This window comes from Felis catus, chromosome B3 (genome assembly GCF_018350175.1).
Source record: "Felis catus isolate Fca126 chromosome B3, F.catus_Fca126_mat1.0, whole genome shotgun sequence".
Lineage (NCBI taxonomy): Eukaryota > Metazoa > Chordata > Mammalia > Carnivora > Felidae > Felis > Felis catus.
In genome coordinates, this window is record NC_058373.1 from 47,315,954 (window position 1) to 47,339,745 (window position 23,792).

The following is a 23,792-nucleotide window of genomic DNA, read 5'->3' on the forward strand; positions in this document are numbered from 1 at the left end:
ATTTTGGGGACAGAGAGAGACAGAGCATGAATGGGGGAGGGGCAGAGAGAGAGGGAGACACAGAATTGGAAACAGGCTCCAGGCTCTGAGCCATCAGCCCAGAGCCTGACGCGGGGCTCGAACTCCCGGACCGCGAGATCGTGACCTGGCTGAAGTCGGACGCTTAACCGACTGCGCCACCCAGGCGCCCCATGAAAGTCTTTTTAAAACTAAACAGTCCTCAGTCCTTCAATCACTTTCCATATGCTAGAGTTGCAAATTATTTTATTTGCAAGATTCTCTAAGTGATTTTTAGTTTACTTCTGCCTGTTTTGAAATGCATATGCTCAGAAAGGTATACAATATGAACTTCCTTATTCTAAATAATATGTTTCTAATAATTCAGTCTAAGACTAAGGTCCAACTAAGTTCCTTATTATTAGGCTTGCTGTTAGGAAGAAATATCCAAACTGTTCTTTAAAACAACTAGTTTAATTAAACCTCTTGGGGAAATAATAGGTCAATATAGGATTTGCTACATATGAAAGCTCCTGATTCTCCTAGTTGTCAGAAACACACACCTATATAGGAAAAAAATTTGTTTTTGATGGAAATTATGCGTTATCTGGAATAGGGTCAGTTCTATAAAGGCCAGACAGAAAGCATTCAAGTTTTGTGCATCATATTGTCTGTTTTAACTATTCAGTTCCATCTTTGTACCAAGAAAGAAGCTATAGCCAATATGTAAATGAATGGGAATGGCTATGTTGTAATAAAATCATTTATTAAAAAAAGGGGGGGGTGGTGAGAATATTTGGCTGATAGTCATAGTTCCCTGATTCTCACTCCAGAGCCCAACATTTTAGGTTATCTGATTCTCATTCTATAGGACCTATTTTACAACTATAAATTATAGATAACTGAGAGCAATGCAAAATAATTCTTATCTACTGTCTGCAAAAACATTCTTTCCAGTAAAGGGATAAACAACTCTCCTCCACTTTCAACACTTCTAGCATCCTGCTCCAAAGGGGGAAAAATGTTTTGTCTACATTTGAACATTATTTTCCGTAATCTTTAAAATTTATTTTTAAATGTTTGTTACTAAAATATAGTTAACATGTCATATTAGTTTCAGGTATACAACATACTGATTTGACAGTTCTATGTATTACTCAATGCTCACCATCATAAGTATAGTTTTCATTTGTTGCCATTTAACATTACTACAATATTACTGACTGTATTTCCTATACTGTACTTTTCACCTCCATGACTTATTTTATAACTGGAATTTTGCACATCTTAATTTCCTTTATCTACTTCACTCACCCCTCACCTCTGGCAACCACCAGTATTGTTCTCTGTATTTATGAGTCTTCTGGTTTTTTGTTGTTGTTGTTTCTTTTTTAGTTATTTCCATAATTTTCATCTATGGCTGTCTGTTTTTGGATTCTCCTTTGAACTGGTTCTGACACCTTACAGATTTCTTCACTGATGAGATAAAATCTATATACATAGTCACTTAAAAATTGTTTCTAATTTTTATTTATTTTTGAGAAAGACAGAGCACGGGTGGGGGAGGGGCAGAGAGAGAGGGAGACCCAGAATCTGAAGCAGGCTTCAGGCTCTGAGCTGTCAGCACCAAGACCAATGTGAGGCTCGAACCCACGAATAGCGAGATCGTGACCTGAGCCGAAGTCAGATGCTTAATTGACTGGGTCACCCAAGTGCCCCTATACATAGTCATTTTTTATCTGTAGGACAGTCATGACTTTACATATTTTTAAAAATTTATCTTTTAACACCTGCAATGTGCTGTTGTTATAGGAAAACTAAGATCTGTCTAAACTACCTCCTATTCCATGGTTCATGTATGGCCTAGAGCTACACCATCTCAAATAGTTGCCTAGTCTCCAATTCATAAATTCTCTTGCATATCCTGAACCTGGATTTAACTTTTCTAAGAAACACTTGTATTTTTCATCATGCCACACATGTCCGATCCCAAACCCTTACAAGATACAAACTGGTTAGGCATTCAAGCAACATCCTTATAATTCAAACACCTCATACTGTTCCCCAAAACAAATATTTAATTCAAGCCAAACTAAAATGCTACTATTCCCAGAATCCACATTTACTTATTTGTTTCATTCAAAATATATTCATTCAAAAAGTATTCACTGATACCTTCTATTGATCAGGCACAGAGTAGGTGCTGAAAATACAACAAACAAGCAGCCATTGACCCTGTCCTTACAAGCTTACAGTTTTGGTGGGAGAAAATTAAGGAAGCACCTACAAAATGTGTTGAATATTATTACCTGAATTTACATTAGCCATATGTTCTCTTTCCCCAAGATGTCCTCCTCTCAACTTGGTCAAATTTTACCCATTCTCCAAGATTTTGTTTTATTAAGTTTATTCATTTCTTTTGAGAGAGAGAACATGTTTGCACACATAGGGGAGGGACAGAGAGAGAGATAAAAAGAGAGAGGGAGACAGAATCCCAAGCAGGCTGTGCACCATCAGTGCAGAGCCTGATCCCGGGCTCAATCCCATGAACTGTGAGATCATGACTTGAGCTGAAATCAAGAGCTGGATACTTTAATGGACTGAGACACCCAGGTGCCTCTCCAAGATTTTAGAGTTGTATGCTTCCTTTGCAAAATCTTCCCTGTATCAAAATCATGTTAATTTCTCTCTCTTCTGTGTTCTCATACCTCTGCCACTTCCTTGAGATTTACTACAGGTTATCTTATCATTTTAATTAATTTTCTCTTTGTACAGAGCTGGTCTCCCCCAACTAGAATGTAAGCTTCTTGAGGCCTGATGCTAAATCTTTTACTCTGTTGCCTGGTCCAGTTCTTTATATATGGTAAAACAAACAAATTCTTATTGATTCTTTATCTTTTAATCAAGTCCTATAATGTGTGAAGATGTTTCCTTGACATTTTTCTTTCCTTTTTTTTTTTTAAGTAGGCATAGAGCCTAACCTGGGGCTTGAACCCATAACCCTGAAGATCATGACCTAAGATGAAATCAAGAGTTGGACACTTAATAGACTGAGCCACCCTGGTGCCCCTATTCATTTTTTTAACCTATGCTTTTTTATAAGTAGAAGTCTTTATAGTTTTTTTTTTTAAGTTTATTTATTTTGAGAGAGAGACAGGGGAGGAGAGGTTGAGAGAGAGACAGACAGAATCCCAAGCATGTGGGGCTCAATCCCAGGAACTGTGAGATCATGATCTGGGCCAAAATCAGGAAGTGAACGCTTAACCAACTGAACCACCCAGGCACCCCTCAGCAGAAGTCTTTAATTTTGATTAATTCTAATTTACCATTTTTTCTTTTGTGGTTTTTAAATTTTTGTATTCCGTATAAGAAAGATTTGCTTACCCCCAAATTGAGGGGATATTCCCCTGTTTTCTTTTTATAGCCTTATAGTTGTAGCTTTTACATTTAGGTCTAGGATCCATCCTGAATAACTTTTGTGTTTAGTGTGAGAGGACTGACATTCATATTTGTCTATATGAATATCCATTTATTATTGCATCTTTTATGGGAAAAAAAACCTGTCCTTTCTTCATTGGACTATTTTGGCAAAATGCTGAAAATCAAATGAACTACATAAAGCGTGGGTGTACTTCTGGGCTATATTCTGTTCTAGTGTCATATTTCTCAATCAGGCCAGTTTGTGATGCTTAATTACTTATAGCTGTACACTAAGTCTTAGAGTCAGGTAGCATAAATTCTCTACCACTGCTCTTCACTTTTTAAGACTGCATTGGGTATTCCTAGGTTCTTTGTATTTCCAAAGAAATTTTTCTTTTACTTATTTATTTTAACAGGGTTTTTAAATTTTTTTTTCTTTTTTTGAGGGGGGGGGGAACACGTGCGCACGTGAATCAGGGAGGGGCAGAAAGAGGGGGAGACACAGAATCTGAAGCAGGCTCCAGGCTCTGAGCTGTCAGCACAGAGACTGATGTGGGGCTTGAACTCAAGGACTGTGTTATCATGACCTGGGCCAAAGTTGGACCTTAAATGACTGAGCCACCCAATTACCCCTAAGAGGGTTTTTAAATAATTTTTAATTATTTTTGAGAGAGAGAAAGAGGGAGAGAGTACATGCAAGTACAAGCAGGGGACAGTCGGAGAAAGAGAGAGAGAGAGAATCCAAGGCAGGCTCTCGGCTGTTGGCACAAAGCCTGATTTCACATACCATGAGATCATGACCTGGGCTGAAATCAAGAGTCAGAGGCTTTAACCGATGAAGCCACCCAGGCACCACCACCCTCGCCTTCCAAAGATTTTTAAAATCAGCTGGTAAATTCAGCAGCCCCCCATCTCCCTCCCCCCCCAAATCCTAGCGAGGTTATAACTAGGATTATATTTAATCTATAGATCAAGTTTGGAAAAAATGACATTTTCCTTTTTCTTTTTTAAATTAAGAAAAAAAAAATTTTAAGTTTTTAAATTTATTTTCAGAGAGAGAGAGAGCAGAGGAGGGGCAGAGAAAATCTCAGGCAGGCTCTCTGCTGTCAGCACAGAGCCTGATGTGGGGATCGAACTCAGAAATCGTGAAACCATGACCTGAACCGAAACCAAGAGTCAGACACTTAACTGACTGAGCCACCCAGGCTCCAGAAATGACATTTTCAAAATATCCTCTTCCTATTCATAAACATAGTACATCTCTGATTTTCTGGGGTCTCTTTAAATTTCTTTAAGCAATGGTTAGGAGTATAATTTTTACCAGTGTTGAGGTTTTTACAGGTCTTTTGTTAAAATTTATTCCTCAGAATTCCTATCCATTTCTTGAATGCTACTGTAAAATGGCATTCCTTTTCATTTTATCTTTTAAAAACTAAGCTGTTACATACATATAATAAAATGTTCAGATCTTAAGTGAACTACTCCATCAGTTTTGATGAATGCATATAAAACATTTTTATCACCTTAGAGATAGGGTCCCTTTACAGAAGAACCCTCCTCCTATTGGCAACCACTGATTTCACTTTTATCAATACAGGATAGTTTTGCCTATTAATTCATATAAATGGAGCCATACAGTATTTTTGAGATTTTGGCCTGTTTCACTCAGTATGACATTAGTGGAATCATTAGATCATTCCATTTTACTGCTGAATGACATTCAGTGTATAAACATAATATAGGTCATTTATCCATTCTCCCGCTGATGGAATATCTGAGTTTCCAGTTTTAGGCTATAATGAATGAAAGTGTCAGGAACATTTTTGAGAAGAAAGCTTTTTGTGAACAATGTTTTCATTTATCTTGGATAAATACCTCAGAGTAAAACAGCTGAGTCATGGGGCAGATACATATTTAACTTTCTAAGTAACTGCCAGTTTTTTAAAGTCATTGTAACCATTTTACAATCCCACTAGCAATGTATCATCTTTTTAATTTAGGTATTCTGGTTAGCCCTATACTAATACGTAACTCTGGTTTTAATTTTCATGGGCCTAATAGCTCATAATATGAAACTTTTTTAATGTATTGATTACTCATTTGTATATCTTCTTATGTGAAGTGTCTGCTCAAGTGTTTTGCTTATTTAAAAAAAATGGGTTGCTTTTTATTATTGAGTTGTCAGAGATCATTGTATTCGTCAGACAGGTGTTGCAAATACCTTCTCCCCATCTGTGGCTCCTCTTTTCATTTTCTTGATGAGTGTTAAGTTTTTTTTTTTTTAAACCACTTTATTGACGAATGATTGACATACAAAAATCTATACATATTTATTAAAAAATTTTTTTTAATGTTTTTATTTTTGCGACAGAGAGAGACAGAGCATGAGCAGGGGAGGGGCAGAGAGAGAGGGAGACACAGAATCAGAAGCAGGCTCCAGGCTCTGAGCTGTCAGCACAGAGCCTGATGCGGGGCTCGAACCCACAGACTGTGAGATCATGACCTGAGCCGAAGTCGGACGCTTAACCGACTGAGCCACCCAGGTGCCCCAAAAATCTATACATATTTAATGTGCATAACTTGGTAAGTTTAAGATGCTGCTGTTTTTGTTGTTGCTACTGTTGTGTTTTTAATTTACATCCAAGTTAGTTAGCATATAATGTAACAATGATTTCAGGAGTAGATTCCTTAATGCCCCTAACCCATTTAGCCCATCCCCTCTCCCAAACCCCTCCAGCAACCCTCTATTCTCCATATTTAAGAATCTCTTATGTTTCGTCCCCCTCCCTGTTTTTATATTATTTTTTTCTTCTCTTCCCTTATGTTCATCTGTTTTCTATCTTAAAGTCCTCATGTGAGTGAAGTCATATGATATTTGTCTTTCTCGGACTAATTTTGCTTAGCATAATACCCTCTAGTTCCATCCACATAGTTGCAAATGGCAAGATTTCATTCTTTTTAATTGCCTAGTAATACTCCATTGTGTATATTTACCACATCTTCTTTATCCATTCATCCATCGGTGGACATTTGGGCTCTTTCCATACTTTGGCTGTTGTTGATAGCACTGCTATAAACATTGGGGTGCATGTGCCCCTTCAAAACAGCATACCTGTATCCCTTGGATAAACCCTAGAAATGCAATTGCTGGGTCATAGGGTAGTTCTATTTTTAATTTTTTGAGGAACCCTCATACTGTTTTCCAGAGTGGTTGCACCAGTTTGCATTCCCACCAGCAGTGCAAAAGAGATCCTCTTTCTCCGCATCCTCGCCAGCATCTGTAGTTGCCTGAGTTGTTAATGTTAGTGATTCTGACAGGTGTGAGGTGGTATCTCATTGTGGTTTTGATTTGTATTTCCCTGATGATGAGTGATGTGGAGCATTTTTTCATGTGTTGGTTGGTCACATGGATATCTTCTTTGGAGAAGTGTCTATTTATGTCTTTTGCCCATTTCTTCACTGGATTATTCATTTTTTTGAATGTTGAGTTTGATAAATTGTTTACAGATTTTGGATACTAACCCTTTATCTGATATGTCAATTGTAAATATCTTCTCCCATTCTGTTGGTTGCCTTTTAGTTTTGCTGATTGTTTCCTTTGCTGTCCAGAAGCTCTTTTGATGAGGCCCCAATAGTTCATTTTTGCTTTTGTTTCCCTTGCCTCCAAAGACCTGCTGAGTTAGAAGTTGCTGCGGCCAAGGTCAAAGAAGTTTTTGATGGCTTCCTGTCTTACATTTAGGACTTTCATCCATTTTGAGTTTATTTTTGTGTATGGTGTAAGAAAGTGGTCCAGGTTCATTTTTCTGCATGTCGCGGTCCAGTTTTCCCAGCACCACTTGCTGAAGAGACTGTCCTTATTCCATTGGATATTCTTATCTGCTTTGTCAACGATTAGTTGGCCATATGTTTGTGGGTCCATTTCTGGGTTCTCTATTCTGTTCCATTGATCAGAATGTCTGTTTTTGTGCCAGTACCATACTCTCTTGATGATTAAAGCTTTGTAATATAGCTTAAAGTCTGGGATTGTGATGCCTCCAACTTTGGTTTTCTTTTTCAAGAGTGCCTTGGCTATTTGGGGTCTTTTCTGGCTCCATACAAATTTTAGGTTTGTTTTTTCTAGCTCTGTGAAAAATGCTGGTGTTATTTTGATAGGGATTGCACTAAATATGTAGATTCCTTTGGTTAGTATTGACATTTTAACAGTATTTGTTCTTCCTATCTAGGAGCATGGAATCTTTTTCCATTTTTTTGTGTCTTCTTCAATTTCTTTCATAAGCTTTCTATAGTTTTCAATGTATAGATTTTTCACCTCTTTGGTTAGATTTATTCCTAGGTATTTTATGGTTTGGTGCAATTGTAAATGGGGTTGATTCCTTGATTTCTCTTTCTGTTGTTTTATTATTAGTGTGTAGGAATGCAACCGATTTCTGTGCTTTGATTTTATATCCTGCGACTTTGCTGAATTCATGGATCATTTCTAGCAGTTTTTTGGTGGAATCTTTTGGGTTTTCCATATAGAGTATCAGATAAGTGTAAGTTTTTAATTTTGAGTAAGTTCAATTCATCAGTTTTTCTTTCATGTTTTATGCTTATGTGTTCCCTATGAAATTTGTTTTGTAAGCAGCAAAGATATTCATCTATTTTTTTCCCTAGCAGCTTTATTATTTTAGCTTTCATATTTAAGTTCATGATCTATCTCAAATTTGTCTGTATATGGTGTAAGATAAGGATTGAAGTTTTTTTTTTTTTCCCTTCTCATACTGGTAATTCAGTTGTTCCAGCACCCATATGTTAAAGAGATTTTTTTTTTTTTTTTTTAAGTTGCTGGGTGCTCGTATCAAACATCATCTGCCATAGAAGGTATGGGTCGCTTTCTGGACTTTATTCTGTTCATGATCTGTCAATCTTTATATGAATACTACACTGCCTTGATTAGTGTTGCTTAAAATACTAAGTCTTGAAGTCAGGTACCAAGACCTTCTTCTTCTCTTTTTCAAGATTTTTTTTGTTTCTTTCAATCCTAAGACTTTCCAAATGAACTTTTAAATAATTTTGTCAATGTCTAAAAAAAAAGGCCTGGGACTGACATCTAAATGATAATGAGTCTTCCAATTCATGAACATGGCATATCTCTCTATTTATTTAGATCCTCTTTGATTTCTCCCAGCAATATTTTACAGTTTTCATTGTTGAAGTCTTATAATCTCTTAAGTATATCTCTCAGCATTTTATGCTTTTTTGATATAGATAGTACTTTTTGGTTAGTTTCATTTTCTAACTGTTCATTGGTAGTATGTAGAAATATAATTATGTTTTTAGATTGACTTTGTATCCTGTGACAAAGCTAAAGGATTATTAGTTCTACAAGTTTCCTTGAGGATTCCACTGGACTTCTCATGTACACAAACATGTCATCTGCAAATTCAGCTTATTCTTTCAAATTGTCTTTTTTGTTGTTGTTGTTTTTAATTGCCTTATTACACTGGCCAGGACATAAAATTTAGGTCAGGAAAATGGAAGTTCTTACCTTCTTCCTAACTTGAGGGGAAGGGGAGTGGGAGGTAGAGGGATATATAGTCTTTCACTATTAAGTATGCTGTTAGATATAAATCATTCATGTATACCTTTTATCAAAGTGAGGAAGCTGCTTTCTATGCTTAGTTTGTTGTGAGGTTTTATCATGAACATTTCATTTTTGCTGAATAACTATTCTACATCTATGGAAACAATCACATTGTTTTTCTCCTTCATTCTGTTAATGTGTCAAACGAAACTAATTTTCAAATGTTAAGCCAAACATTACATGTGTGGTTTTATTATTCACTTCATAAAATGAGCTGTAAAGTGTTCCCTCCTCCTGTTTCCTAAAATAGTTTGTATAAGGTTAGTATTATATTTTTCCCTGTGCATTTGAAAGAATTCACCAATGAAACCATGACCTTCAAGCTTTCTTTGTGGGTTTTTTTTCTCTCTTACAAACAACTTTTACATCCCCCTCTTTTTTTATATTTTATTTTACTTTAATTCCAGTATAGTTAACACATAGCGTTATGTTAGTTTTGGCATACGATACTAACATAGTGATTCAACACTTGTTAGTGTTGAACTAACACTAACAAGTTTGGGTTTTCCATATAGAGTAGTGATGGAACTCTACTGTTCCATACTGTGATTCAACACTTCCATATGACACCCAGCGCTCATCACTCTTTGTGGGTTTTGGAGAAGAACTTATTTTCATTAACAGATACAGGGTTATTCAGACTTTGTTTCATCTTGTCCCTTTTGTAAGTATTTCTCCAAATTTATTTCACCTAAGTTGTCAAATGTACTGCATTAATTTATTCACAATATTTCTTTATTATGTTTTTCATGTATACATAGTTTACAATGATAACCTCCTTTCCATTCCAAATATTGGTAAATTGTGTTCTTTCCCTTTCTTCCCTCTCCCATTTTATCTTAATCAGCTTAGCTAGGAGTTACTAATTTTCTGGATCTTTTCAAATAACCAAATTCTGGCTTTGTTATTTTTTCTATTATTTTTGTAATATTACATCAATTTTTGCTCTTTTTAGTATTATTTCCCCCTACTACTTACTTTGTGCTTTTTTTTTTAGCTTCCTAGGGCAGAAACTCAGGTTGTACACTACAGATCTTTTTGAATACAAGCATCTAAAGCTATACTTTTTTTTTTCTAGGCAGTTTTAGCCGTACCAACACATTTTGTTATATCATATTTCATTATAATTAGTTAGAAATAGTTTCTAAATTCCCTTGTGATTTTTCAAACCACTGATTATTTAGACATAGGTTAATTTCAAAATATTTGATGTTTCTCTAAGTATCTTACTAACATAATTTAATTACTTCTGGTCAGATAATATACTGTATTACTTTCAAAAATTTCCAATCTATAGTTTTACAGATCAGCACATGGTTCAATCCTGTTAAATATAACATGTATCCTAGAAAGGCATTTAGATTCTTCAATTGTTGGGAACAGAGTTTTATAAATATCAATGAGGTCAAAGTAGTTGACACCAAGTGAACTAAGTTTTTGTGTATTTTGTCAGTTACTGAGAAATATAGGTATTCAAACCATTAACTCTAATTTTGAATTTGTTTATTTCTCTTTAATTCTATCAAATTTTGTTTCACTTATTTTAAAGCTCTGTAATTAGGTATACACCTTTATCATTGTTATATCTTCCTGATGCATTGACTCTTTTATAATTTTATCATTATCAAATAGCTGTATATAATGACACTGGTGATAATGAAAAAAGAGGATGGTTAAGAAGCAAATGGTAAGGGTAAATTTCCAAATAACTAAATGCTGTGCTTTTAAAGCTGTCATTTTCTCAGGCATGTGATACCTGAACATTGATGAAACTTAAATCTTCTTGGATAAAACCAAGACCCTGCCTCTTTTAGGTTTGAACATTTGAAGAAAAACTTATACAAACTACTTGGAAACATGTTTGTTCACATTAGTGAAAAACTGTTGTGATGATAAAAAGATTTTTCATATCATGGTGAAGAATTATCCTTATTGTTAAAAAAGATGTTGGCTTCTATGTTCTGTGTTGAATCAATTAAAAAAATTCGATTGCAGAATGATCTATCATTGTTTCCAGTAAAACGGCTACACCAGTTTCTTTTTAATGGCTCATCAGTTATGGGACTGCCATGAAGGTAATATGAGGAGACTCATTTAGCAACATATTATTACATCATCTTAACATGAAGCAAGGCCCATCAGGCATTATTAAATTAGACTGAATTTTGCAGAATGTCAGCAGCATTTTATGTACATTAATAGCAGAGTTAAATGTTTCCTTGGGGAATATGCTGAAGAAAAATGGTTTCAAAGTGGTGTTTGGATATAATTTTCCAGTCACCGTTTACATTTCCTTCTATTATCATTGCATGGTTAAGATTTTTATGTTACTTGTGAATAGGCAAGACAAAATGACAGCCAATGTTTTACTGTATTTTTGTTTTCTTTGACCCATGATAACAAATACTGTTTGGGATATAGGTTTTTCTTTGAATAGTAGTGACAGATATTTTTTAACTCTTGTATATCCTAAGTTTACTGTTTAGGCCTCAGATCAGCTGATGCCATCCATTATAATTTTGTCTAGCAACTGCAACATAGGCAGAGCTAAGTAACAGTAATAAATAGCAAAGTATTGTTCCTTTCACAGCAAGGAATTCTTTCACTTGTTTTAAGAGCCCTCCTGTCTTCACTGATTTTTTGCTGCAGTAAAATCTCTCTTCTCTGCTGAATTTTGGGCTTCCTCTTTGTGGTTCATACATTGCTTCTGTGCATTCTTTACCAACAAATCTTTCCCTCACTTGAATATCTTTAAATTTCTTGTACATAGCAATATTGCTATTTTACATTTCATACATTCCAGTAAACTTGTTTCTCTTTTCCATAGGCCTGCCTGATCTCTCCAAAATGCAATAAAAAATTGTTAAGCAGTAATCTTATAGCTTCTGCCTTTTTTTATACTCTCTATATGTTTATATTTGGCATATAGAGAACTGGGTTTCTCAAAGTATATCCCCAGTCCATGTGAATTAGCACTTGCTTAAAATATTAATTCCCAGATCCCTCCTTGGTCAAACAAATTAAGTGAAAGAGTAGTAAGGGCACAGACTAGGAATCTGAGACTGTAACAGCATCAACCGTGTGTTTAGAAGGTTTACCACTTGCTAGATGCACAGTTTTGAGCAAATTACTTAAAACCTCTGGAGAACATCCATTTTTCAGTCTGAAAAACAGGTGTTGTTAAAAGGATTAAACATGATAATGTTTAAAGTTTTTTTTTTTTTCATTTTAATTTTGTTTAGGAGAGCGGGGTAGAGGGGCAGAGGGAGAGAGAGAATTCTAAGCAGGCTCCATGCTTAGCACAGAGCCCAACGTGGGGCTTGATCTCATGACCCTGGGATCATGACCTGAGCCAACACTAAGAATCAGATGCTCAACTGACTGAGCCACCCAGGTGACCCAAATATGATCATGTTTAATTCAATTCCTGGCTCAGCTAGTTCTCAGTAAATGGTAGCAACTGTTATTACAGTGACATGCATCTAGGTTTAAAGTAAATGTTTTCTGATATGAGAATTAAATCTGGTGTTGTATACCTGAAGCTAATATAACACTGTATGTTAACTATAATGGAATTAAAATAAAAATAGAAACTGTGAAAAAAAGGAATTAAATCTGGTATAAACATATTCATCTTTGGAAAAACTGTTAAGATTCATCTTTGCAAAATGGGAGAATTATATAAATACAGCTTACCACTAATCCTAACTAAATACCACTACCTTTGCAAAGGGAGTATAAAAAATGTAAGTGGAAACTCATTTAGTGTAAGCATTAACTGATTTATTAGATACAGCTGTAGTTTCAAAGAGCTTAGAATCATTTTTTTACCTTAGGTTTAGCAATAGTGCTAACATTAGACCCATGGCTCTCAAACCTTTTGGTCTCTTAAAAATATTAAGGATTCAAAATAGCTTTTGTAAAGTTTATCTCAGGAATGCAAGGATGATTTAAGATACCAAAGAAAATCAATGCAAGTCACCATAGTATAGTAAAGTCTTCTAGCTGGCTTAGCCACTACTGGGCACTGTTTCAACTCATTCTGTGCTCTAGCATTTATCCATGTGCACTCTTACGTGCATGCTCCCTCCTCACACATACACTTTCCAATCTATATACAGAGATTAGTGAGGATAAAGGAGGAAAGAATCACTGGGGTTATGAGTTATCCGGCTTGCAATAGGGTTGTGCTTAAGGATCTTCTCTCACTTCCCAAAGCCAAGTGAGAACTACAAGAGATTTAATAAGGCACATTTCAAGGAACAGCAATAATGACCTTTTCCTTAAAAAAAATTTTGTTTTTTACATTTATTTATTTTTGAGAGACAGAGCACAAGTTGGGGAGGGACGGTGAGAGGAGACACAGAATCCGAAGCAGGGTCCCGGCTCCGAGCTGTCAGCACAGAGCCCGATGCGGGGCTCAAACTCACGGACTGTGAGATCATGACCTGAGCCAAAGTCAGACGCCCAACAGACTGAGCCACCCAGGCGCCCCAATAATGATCTTTTCTGATGGGACAGTGAATATAATGACTTGAATAAATAATACAAAAATTAAAAAAAAAACACCAAAATAGCTTTGTTTTATAGGTTATATGAATAGAAAAATTGTTAAATGTGCATTTGTTTTATTAAATGCTTTTACAAGTACATGGAATTTAACCTTCAGAGACCTACAAAGTAGGTGGAAGCAAAATGCTAATTCTGTTTCTCAAATGAGGAAATCAACACAGAGATAGGATTTAAGGTTAAAAGACCTGTCTTAGGACTATAGGTCAATAACTTCTAACGATGGGATTCCAACCTAGGTCTTCTGAATCTGAATGGCACAATTATGTGGTATGTATTAAATGGGAAAGTATTGTTAGAATGAGAGTTAAAACTGACTCATATGCCCATGTCTGAAATTAGGGTGGAACTCATGAAAGGCATGTGAACAGCAGAAAACAAATTTCCTACATTCTGCCTTTCCTTTCTTTTCTTTTTAGCTTGATCCTGATGGTAATCTACAGGTGAATTAAGTATTCAGGATTCTCTCTAAAGATGGGGGGGGGGGGGCAGGGAAGCAGAGAAGATGGCCATTAGTAAAAATGCAATATGCTAAAGAATGTGAAGAGTTGAAACAACATTTCCAAGTCAAAGAAACTTTTGGAAGCTTAAAGAATTGGTTAGAGTATAGGACTGAAATGAAAATACTCAGAACAATAAGTTTAACATTACAGGATAGAAAAGCTACACAGAGCAAACGTAGGTTCTTCACATAATTATGTCAGCAACTCTGTTCTTTTTATGAAGAAATATGCAAATTCATTTTCAGAAGTGATAAGCATTTTGTAAAACGGTAGGAGGATAACTTGCTTTGCTTACACTTAAAATGGAGGTGAGTGTGAAAATCTCTGATGATAGAGAAAGACAGTCTAGTGAACTGGAGAACAGAAACCATTTTAAGTGGAGGGAGAAGAAAATATGTTTAGTTACTAAAATCTTAGCACATTTAGTCACAAATTAAAGGTATAACAGTGAAATAAATCAGATAAATTTCTACCTCTTCTATTAAAGTTCTTATTTGTGTGTTAAAAATGATCTGACTTTTGTATTTATTAAACTTACTTGACAGCCTGGTAATCCGGTGTCTCTGCTGTACAGGGAAAATGAGCCTCTCTCTGACGTTTTTCCTATGAAACAAAAAATATAACTGTATACAAAAATCCTCACTTATTGACAATCAATCCAACTTCTAGACCATTCATAATAACTATACTGTGATTTGGAAGTACAGAGAACAAATCAGAAACAAGAAGACAAAATCCAATAAATAAAATTTAAAAAGCTTACTATCATTCCAGTTTAACAAATTCTGATTTTTGTAAAATAGCATGTATTTTATTGAATACTTTCTGCTGTGAAACACTGAAAAAATATTCAAAAAAATGGAAAAGAATAGACATCTATATAGCCAACAGTATGATCCATGTACTTGGTAGAGAGAATAACGTTTTCCCATATTTGCTTCATAGTGAACATTTCTCCTCCTCTTCTTTCTCAGAAATTGAAACAGTGTAGACACAGTTCAAATCTTAACTCAGACCCCAAGGTAACTGTCATCAAAAGGTTAGTGTATATGATCCCCCACCCCCCCTGCATATTTTGAAACTGTTAACATATTTATGTACTCAAACAATATATGTTACTGTCTATATTTAAAACATTTATTTTGTGTGTATCTTTAATACATTTAAAGATGGGATTATATAGTATCTATTCCTTTTGAAATCTGCATTTCCATGCAATAGTATGCTCTTAAAATACATGCGGAAAATAGACACCTGGTTTATTCCTTTTTACTGCTATAAAATGTCCTATTATGCAAACATAACCACAGTTAATCTATTCCCCTACTGAGAAAGAGATTTAGCTTTTTTGCTATCAGGATGGTAAAACAAATAGCCTTGCACATGCGCGTATGTACACATAAGACTTTCTCTAGGATAGACACGGAGAAGTGGAGCTGCTGGATTAAAGAATGCACACTTTCAACTTTACAGGTGTTGCCTTACTATTATCTGATGTCATCATGCCAATTTATACTCTTTACAGAAATGTGTACAAATTCCTTCTGAGACTCTAGTTCAAAAGTTGGATGGTTAAGTGTTAGAAGTGGTATGCACTGGTTCTAGAGGAAGAGTAGGCAGTACTGATACTGAAAGAAGTTCTTACTTGCTTTTCAATACACCAGAGTTTATGTTCAATACAGTAAATTTACAAATATTACAGATTTTAACTAAAGAGTCTCTCACAGACATGTTGCTTAAACAGATTTCCGTAAGGGGGCATCTGGGTGGCTCAGTCAGTTAAGCATTTGACTTTTTGGCTCAGGACATGATCTCGTGGTTTCTGGGTTCAAGCCCTGAACCGAGGTCTGCAGTGGCAGTGAGGAGCCTGCCTGGGATTCTCTCTCTCACACACACTCACTCTCTCACTTGCTCTCTGCTCCTCCCCCACTCGTGTGCTGTCTCTCTCAAAAATAAACTTTAAAAAAATAAGAATAAAAATCTTAAAAAAAAAGATTTCTGTAAGGATCACACTTTGATGTTAGTATCAAAGATGGAGACACAAATAAACAATGACAATGGCAGAGCTAATTGTTTTTCTCCATTCCAAAGTAAAAACAGTAACAATATAACTAAATCTGACCAGTTTTCCAAAATTTTTTAAATTACTAAAGCTAGGGGTGCCTGGGTGCTCAGTCGGTTAAGCATCTGATTTTGGCTCAGGTCATGATCTCATGGTTCATGAGTTTGAGCACCACATCAGGCTCTCTGCTATCAGCGGGCAGAGCCTGCTTGGGATCTTCTCTCTCTCTCTCACTCTCTCACTCTCTCTCTCTCTCTCTCTCTCTCTCTCTCTGCCCCACCCCCGCTTGCACCTTCTCTCTCAAAAACAAATGAAATTACTGAGGTTATATGAACTTCCTCATAATTGTATACTACAGAGTTATTAGCTTGTCATTATATAAAAATGTATAGTTTATTAATTTAAAAACTCCATACATAGATGGGATGCTCAAAATTATTTACTGATATGGTGCACGTAATTTAAAAAAACTTTAAGACAGGGGCGCCTGGGTGGCGCAGTCGGTTAAGCGTCCGACTTCAGCCAGGTCACGATCTTGCGGTCTGTGAGTTCGAGCCCCGCGTCGGGCTCTGGGCTGATGGCTCAGAGCCTGGAGCCTGTCTCCGATTCTGTGTCTCCCTCTCTCTCTGCCCTTCCCCCATTCATGCTCTGTCTCTCTCTGTCCCAAAAATAAATAAACGTTGAAAAAAAATTAAAAAAAAAAAAAAACTTTAAGACATATGTACTAATATCTGATTAATTTCATTGCCATATACATGCCACACTGGCCAAATGATGTAAAATCATACAACTCTAAATTTAGTATGTACTGACCTGTTAGATATAGAAAATAATCCTTGTAATAACAAAGCTAGTTATTAGAAAATACAGTAATAACTCAGAGTATAATTTCAGAGCCCATTAGACATTATAGCACATGTCCTAAAAAGCACTTACTGGCTATTAGTGATGAAGCACATATTTCAGGTGAAGTAATGCTAACACATAAAAATGCAGATTTATGAGAAAAGGTTAATTAATGTAGTCTATCTGTCTCATAGTCTCACCATAAAGCAATATGTTCTACATAAAGTGCTTTAATTTGCAAAATATACATATGGAATAAAATGGAAAAAAAAACTGTTAACTCTCTGAGGATCTATCCTTTACAAGCAAGACCGCTTGTAGGAGTCCAGATGATACACAGGGGTTTTGGACTCTACTCTTCTACTCTTGGAATCTGATCTTACAAAACCACAAAAAGATTGTACTTTTGCAACTGTGACACACACACCATTCCTGTGTCTCATCAAAATGGATCAGAAACCCTGCTGGACCAAGAACATGGCAGAGACTGAAGGGAAATGCCTACTCAGAATGACTGGCAGAGAGATTATTAGGTAAAATAAAGAACAGCACACATTTTTGGTTTGGAGGTATTACTTTATTAATCAAACAAACACATTTATGAGATAATAAAAATCATTCTCAGTACATACCATTTTTTAAAAAGTTCATTTATTTTGAAAAAGAGAGAGCATGGGTAGGGGAGGGGCAGAAAGAGAGAGAATCCCAAGCAGGCTCCACACTGTCAGCAAGAAGCCCAATGCAGGGCTTGAATCCATAAAGTGTGAGATCATGACCTGAGCTGAAACCAACTGAGCCACCCAGGCACCCCAAGAAAATACTGCTTTTGAAAACAAATCATGTGCCATATACTTGGCAGAACAGAAATGGGAGACTATGTTAATATTTTAATTATTTATTTTTTAATGTTTATTTTTGAGAGTGCAAGTGGGGGAGGGGCAGAGAGAGGGGGACAGAGGATCTGGAGTAGGCTCTGCACTGACTGGTAGGCTGACAGCAGCAAGCCCAATGTGAACTCATGAATGGCAAGAGATCATCACCTGAGCCAAAGCTCAAAGGACTGAGCCACCCAGGTGACCTGACTTATTAACATTTTAAACAAATACCATAGAGTTAAAAAAACAAAACAATGCTTGTCTTTTACCACAATATACCACCAACTAATTATTGGCTGAAATACTCAATAGGCCCTTCCTACCTTACAAATTCCTCTTCCTGAAATACTATTTAAACAACTAAGAAAGACTTAAAGCTCAACAACAAGTTAAGGTCTATTATAATTTTACTTTCAAAGGTACTAGATTCCCCCCCCCCCCCAACTGTTGGGAAGAAAAGGAAACAAAGTAAGAGATCAATATTAGCTCTGCTTTTAATAAAGTACAGTTTTCAAGTATAATTTTAATTATCTGTGTGGAGGCTACCTGTTATATTATTTAAGAATATGTAAGCTTTTAAACCTACTTTTCTGTGCCTATTAAAATTCCTAAACTTCTTCCTTTCACAAGGATATTCAAATCAGAGAGAATGAAAACTAATTTAACATAAGCTAAAACCATTACAGAGAAGTTTCTTCTGAGATGGAAGGCTGATAGCTTGTTTTTAAAATGATACTTAACCTATTCAAATGAGATTTTGAAATGTAAATACATTTTTATTTCACCTTTCATTTATTAGGAACTAATTATTTCTGAGGGACTTAGAAATTTGGTTACACTTGAAATAGAATAATGCATACTCTCAGTCTGAGATTTAGAAGACATTTATCTTTAATTCTTTCAAAATTACTTTTTTTAAGAACTATTTTCATGAATTAAAATTAATCTCTATTTTATCTCAGGTGTCTGACAAATAACAACTTTTGGCTACCGTTTTACAGTTTTCTGCTAAATAATATATATGAAAGCTGTATGTAGATAATTTTAATATATGTCAACTGAACACAGCTGAAGAACTGTTAGTAACTGGCATGTATCTAATTTCCCTTGAATGGTGAAGGATCCATACCATCAGATCAGCTAAAAAAACCCCCGAGATGTTAGCCTAGACAGGAGAGAATCTGAAAGAAGTGCAGTCTCTGTACTTTTTATATTTGCAGAACTATCATGCTAAGACGGAATCAAAATTACACTATCTGGTCCTAGTGAAGAGACTTAGGAAGAGGATAAAAGTAAAGACATGCGTTCCTTTACCTTGTTATAAGGAAGAAGTCTCAGAAAACAGAATTTCCAATAGTAAAATTACTAGTGTGCAGAAAATTATAGAATATGCCTGGTGTTCTTACTAGTAAAGAGATTTGGGGAATAATTAGCTCTTTTATTGTGGGTTTATTTATTAATGCTGTGGAAGATTTAAGAGACACTTTTGGCAACCAAGTTACTACTAGTAAATCACAGTGAGTTCATGTTTACTGAACGTTTGGGTATTTTATAATGAAATGGTCATTCAAATATTTTGTTTACTTTTTCCTACTGGATTGTCATTTACTTGCTGATTTGCAGGAATTTCTCAAGTATTTTTGATTCAAGACCTTTTACTGTCTCTATGTAAATATTTTCATCCTCTTAATGGTGTCTTTGGATAAACAAAAATTCATTTTAATGTAGACTAATTTGTCCATTTTTTTTATATGTACTGTTTAAAAAATCTCTGCCTATTCCAAGGTAACAAATCTGTTTTTATTTTTCTGTGCTTTCTTCTAAAAGCTTTACTGCTTATCTTTCACATTTAAACCTGAATTTGGTTTTTGTGTATGTTGGTGGTGGTGGAGGGATGTCAAGATACATGTTTTCTCCACAGAGATATCCAAGTGACTTCAGAACTGTTTACTGAAAAGATGATCTACATCTTGAAAGTATCATCATGGCTACTTATGAAGAACAAGCTGTAGGGGAACAAGTGGAAGCAGGGAGACAAATTAGCAAAGTACTGAAATAATCCAAATGAAAGCTAATGATGGCTTTAGTCCTTCCAACTCACTGAGACAGGTACTATTAAGTCCCTATTTTACTAATGAGGAGAAATAATTTGCCCAAGGTCACAGAATTACGAAGTCATCAAAAGAACCTAAATACAGGGCTGACCCCAAATTCTTAACAGAATACTATACTGCACCGTTCTTCAGTGGAGGTTCAGGACACAATTCCCAGATTCAGCTCATGTACGTAAGCAATTGGTGGGGCCCAAATATAGTACAGAAATTTTTCTCTATTTAGCCCTCTAAGCAGCCTCTACCAATGAAATGATTTGGCACTATCTCTTCTTGCTGAAAAGAGGGATGGATGAAAAATCATCCCCAAAATGATTGGCAGCAAAACCCAACTACTCCAAGGATTGGTTTTGGGTACAGAACATGGTCACTTACGCTGCCTTCACTCACAAGTAACTGCTGTTCTTTTTAGTTCTCACAAAGGGCATAAGTTAATGTTTTCCTTAATTTGAAATACCTGTTAGAAAAATACTTATTCTGATCTCATTTCATTGTTCTGGGTCTCAGTTTCCTAGTCTGTAAAATGAACAAGTTGCACAAGATCAGAAGGTGTGTAACAACATCCCGGGAGGCTGGGGCCCAAGTAGAGATTTTTTTTTGTGTATATATTTAAAACAATTTAAAAATTTAATTGCAGTGGTAGCCATGAAAAAGCACCTTGCAAAGCTCCTACTTCCGGGAATGTAACTGACTGAGAGATCCAGCTGCTATGCTCTGAAATGATTACTTCTGCAGTGAGGCCCACTTGCTTCCATCAACATGCTTTGACAGAGTATGTGGGGGGAAAAGCACACTTCTTCCTGGGGGACATACATTTCTATGTTGACCAACTTTGGCTCAAGAACTCCCGGGCTGCTGTACTGAACCCTCCTTAGGGTGCACAGCAGTCAAGGACTCTTCCACTCTCTTTCACTCTCAGAGTCTTCAGATTACTGCAGGCAAGGTGACAGGAACCAGCATGTGCAGACTAGTTATTATGTGCAAGGCAGTGTGAAACACGCTTTACTTACATTGCTGGTACCACTGCTAGTTGTACTCTTCTTCGTACTAGAAATACTCCTAATGCCGAAGAGTGATTGAAGGAATCTGGTAACAGGTATGAGATATGACAGTAAAACTGCAAGATCTCCTACAGATCTCAATCTACTGGCTGTAGAAGCCTTCCCTGTAATACAATCCTGGCCTATATGCTCTATTCCTACCAATTCAAAATAACGTTTTTATAAAGAAATGGCCAGGGACAAAGATATTATGGAAGGTAGAGCTGGCTCAGCATTTATTTCTGAAGCAGTCTAGTGAAATACCTGAAGTTCAGTAATTTTAACGGATACTATTTAAGAAATATTGACTTCATGAGTTAATGGCACAAATCAGAACAGTTTCCCTATTTGTCTGAAAGCCAGTATTATTTCAATGTTCATTTTTGTAAGGCATACTGAATTGCACTCATAAATTCAAATTCACCCCATCAGCTATATTTTAAGTGGGCAGAATTAGACTGATTTTTCTTAAAAGATAAAGGCTTAACCTAGAAAAATAATCCTTGGATGTTTCAAACTGAAATATTTTATTACATATAAATCATGAGAACTTTTCCAGATTTAGTTTTCAGAGGAACAATGTGAAATCCCTACTTAGGCCAATCTAAATATTTGGGCATAAATCTAAATATGATCACAGTTTTATGAGCAGACTGTCTTCCTCCCCGCTTAGGTATCTTTGAAAAATCATTATTTACCTAACCTCTTTGCTGATGGAGAAGCTTTTCCTCTTCTTTTGTAGAAGAACACTACCACAAGTTTCATACAATTTCCATCACACCAACCACTCAGAGAAACATAAAAACACACTATCCTACAAGGTGGGGAAATCTGTAATGCCATTTGGTATACAGCAGAGCAGAGACTTAGGATTCTGGTTACTGGATTCATCTCTTGGCTCTTGCTTCTCTCGTACTGAGTGAACTAAGCAAGTTACACGTCATTTAACATCAACGTCCCCACTCACTCTTTTAGGAAAATCAGCTCAGTAACATGTACCTCACACAGGCCTGCACAGTTTAATTAATGCTTATAAAGTATTTGGAAATTCTTGTCTCAAAGAGCCGAGGCCAATGTTAACTATTGGTATTACTGACTTCATGTGGGTAGCAATTGGCTCAAACTTACACACAAAAAATCTAGAAAGGATCTCAAACTAACAGATTATTTTTTTAAAGAAAAGAAAAGAGAGAGACAGAGGCGTTTAACATAAATGCCTATTTTCTTTCACAACCATTTGTTTAAGTATTATTGGCTAACATTTGTGCCAAGTGCGCTGCTGGCTACATTGAAGATACTTAAATATCTAGTGCCAACAAGCACAGCTGCCGGACTCTCTCTGCCCTCCTCTTGTTCACTCCATGCCAAATTACTCACACAGCTATGAATGATGAGGCAGCAGCACAGGAAACTGCCAAGTGTGAGTGAGATTAGTGATAAACCAGAGGATCCCTATAGAGGTCAGTGATTAGCAAGTTCCCAGTTGTAATCACTTTTCTAACCCAGCCTCTATGTCATCACTTATTTAATCTTAACTCTGCACCAACTTCCTGTGACAGGCATCAGAACCGAAAGCAGGTTCCCAATAAAAAGTTCCTGAAGAACTGCTAAGGTACCAATAAAGTATCTCATTATCCTTGGTAAGAGCATAGTCATATTTGGGTAATTTGAATAGGCTTTAGAAATGGTTTCTTGAGACTAAAACCGGAGATGAAGTAGACCAGGATGCAAACATTCACCAGTCCAGCTATTTTCCTCTATGTTCTCCACGCCTTCCTAAGAATCAGATTCACACAGTAAATATATACAAATAGACAAGGATGAGAAGGTTTACACAAAACAGTATGTTTGCCTTTCAGCCCTGAGAATGCCCAGAGAGAACATTAAAATGCATAACTCAATATAAGGGGAGTGTGGTTGATAGGTAGATTGGAAATTAGGAATGAAAAAACAGAGTAGAATAAGACTGTGATCAATTTTAGTAATCTTTCAAAACTTTATGGGTCATTTTATGGTTCACGTTTGCCACATATGGAATACATAACAAGGTATTCATCATAGGTAGCTCAAAATCTAAACGGCCCTTCTCTGAGACATTTTAGTCAATAATTATATTTTCAAATTGTCCCTGAACACATATTTACATCTGTATTGCATTGTTGCTTTTCCTTAGGTTAAGAATTTAAGTGTTTTCTCACTTAATGTCTCCATACTTCCCTAACCACATGTTGTTTAGAACTTAGAAACAAATTCATTTCATTTTTATACCAAGCCGAAATATTACAGAACTAGGAATTATCTCTTCATCCTTGGCTGCATTTCATGATAAAACATGGTGAATGCATATTCTTTAAAAATAATCAAATAACTTTTGTATCTTAATTTTTATCCCATTCTTAAATAAAAAAGGATTTCAAAATATTCATTTGAGGTTTTACAACTTTCTAGGGACTAAACTGAGCCAAATTTCAACACCTTAATTTTAGTCTACTCCCCTTTTCCCAAAATAAAAAAAGAAAATCAGGTTAAACTCATATCAACAAATAATTTGGCTGGGGAAAGAGAGGGGGGCATATTTTCAAAACGGTCCTGGTAATCATACTTCATTCTGACATACTGTTTCCACCAAATCCTTATATAGATGCTTCTCTCAGAAATTTCTTGTATCATACAATGATAAACAGAATATTAAGCTCATTGTTAATTCCTGTGATTTTTCTCACAACTTTCTGTATTTTGGCTGTTT

The 23,792-nt window shown here is 35.8% G+C and overlaps 1 protein-coding gene across 1 annotated transcript in view; it reads right to left on the bottom strand.

Moving 5' to 3' along the window:
- The window catches only part of TCF12 (transcription factor 12), a 379,017-nt gene that overhangs the window by 100,934 nt on the left and 254,291 nt on the right, over window positions 1–23,792 (bottom strand). Inside the window, 1 exon segment of the mRNA XM_045059253.1 lies at window positions 14,651–14,715. Within this exon segment, the coding sequence (XP_044915188.1) occupies window positions 14,651–14,715 (65 nt within the window).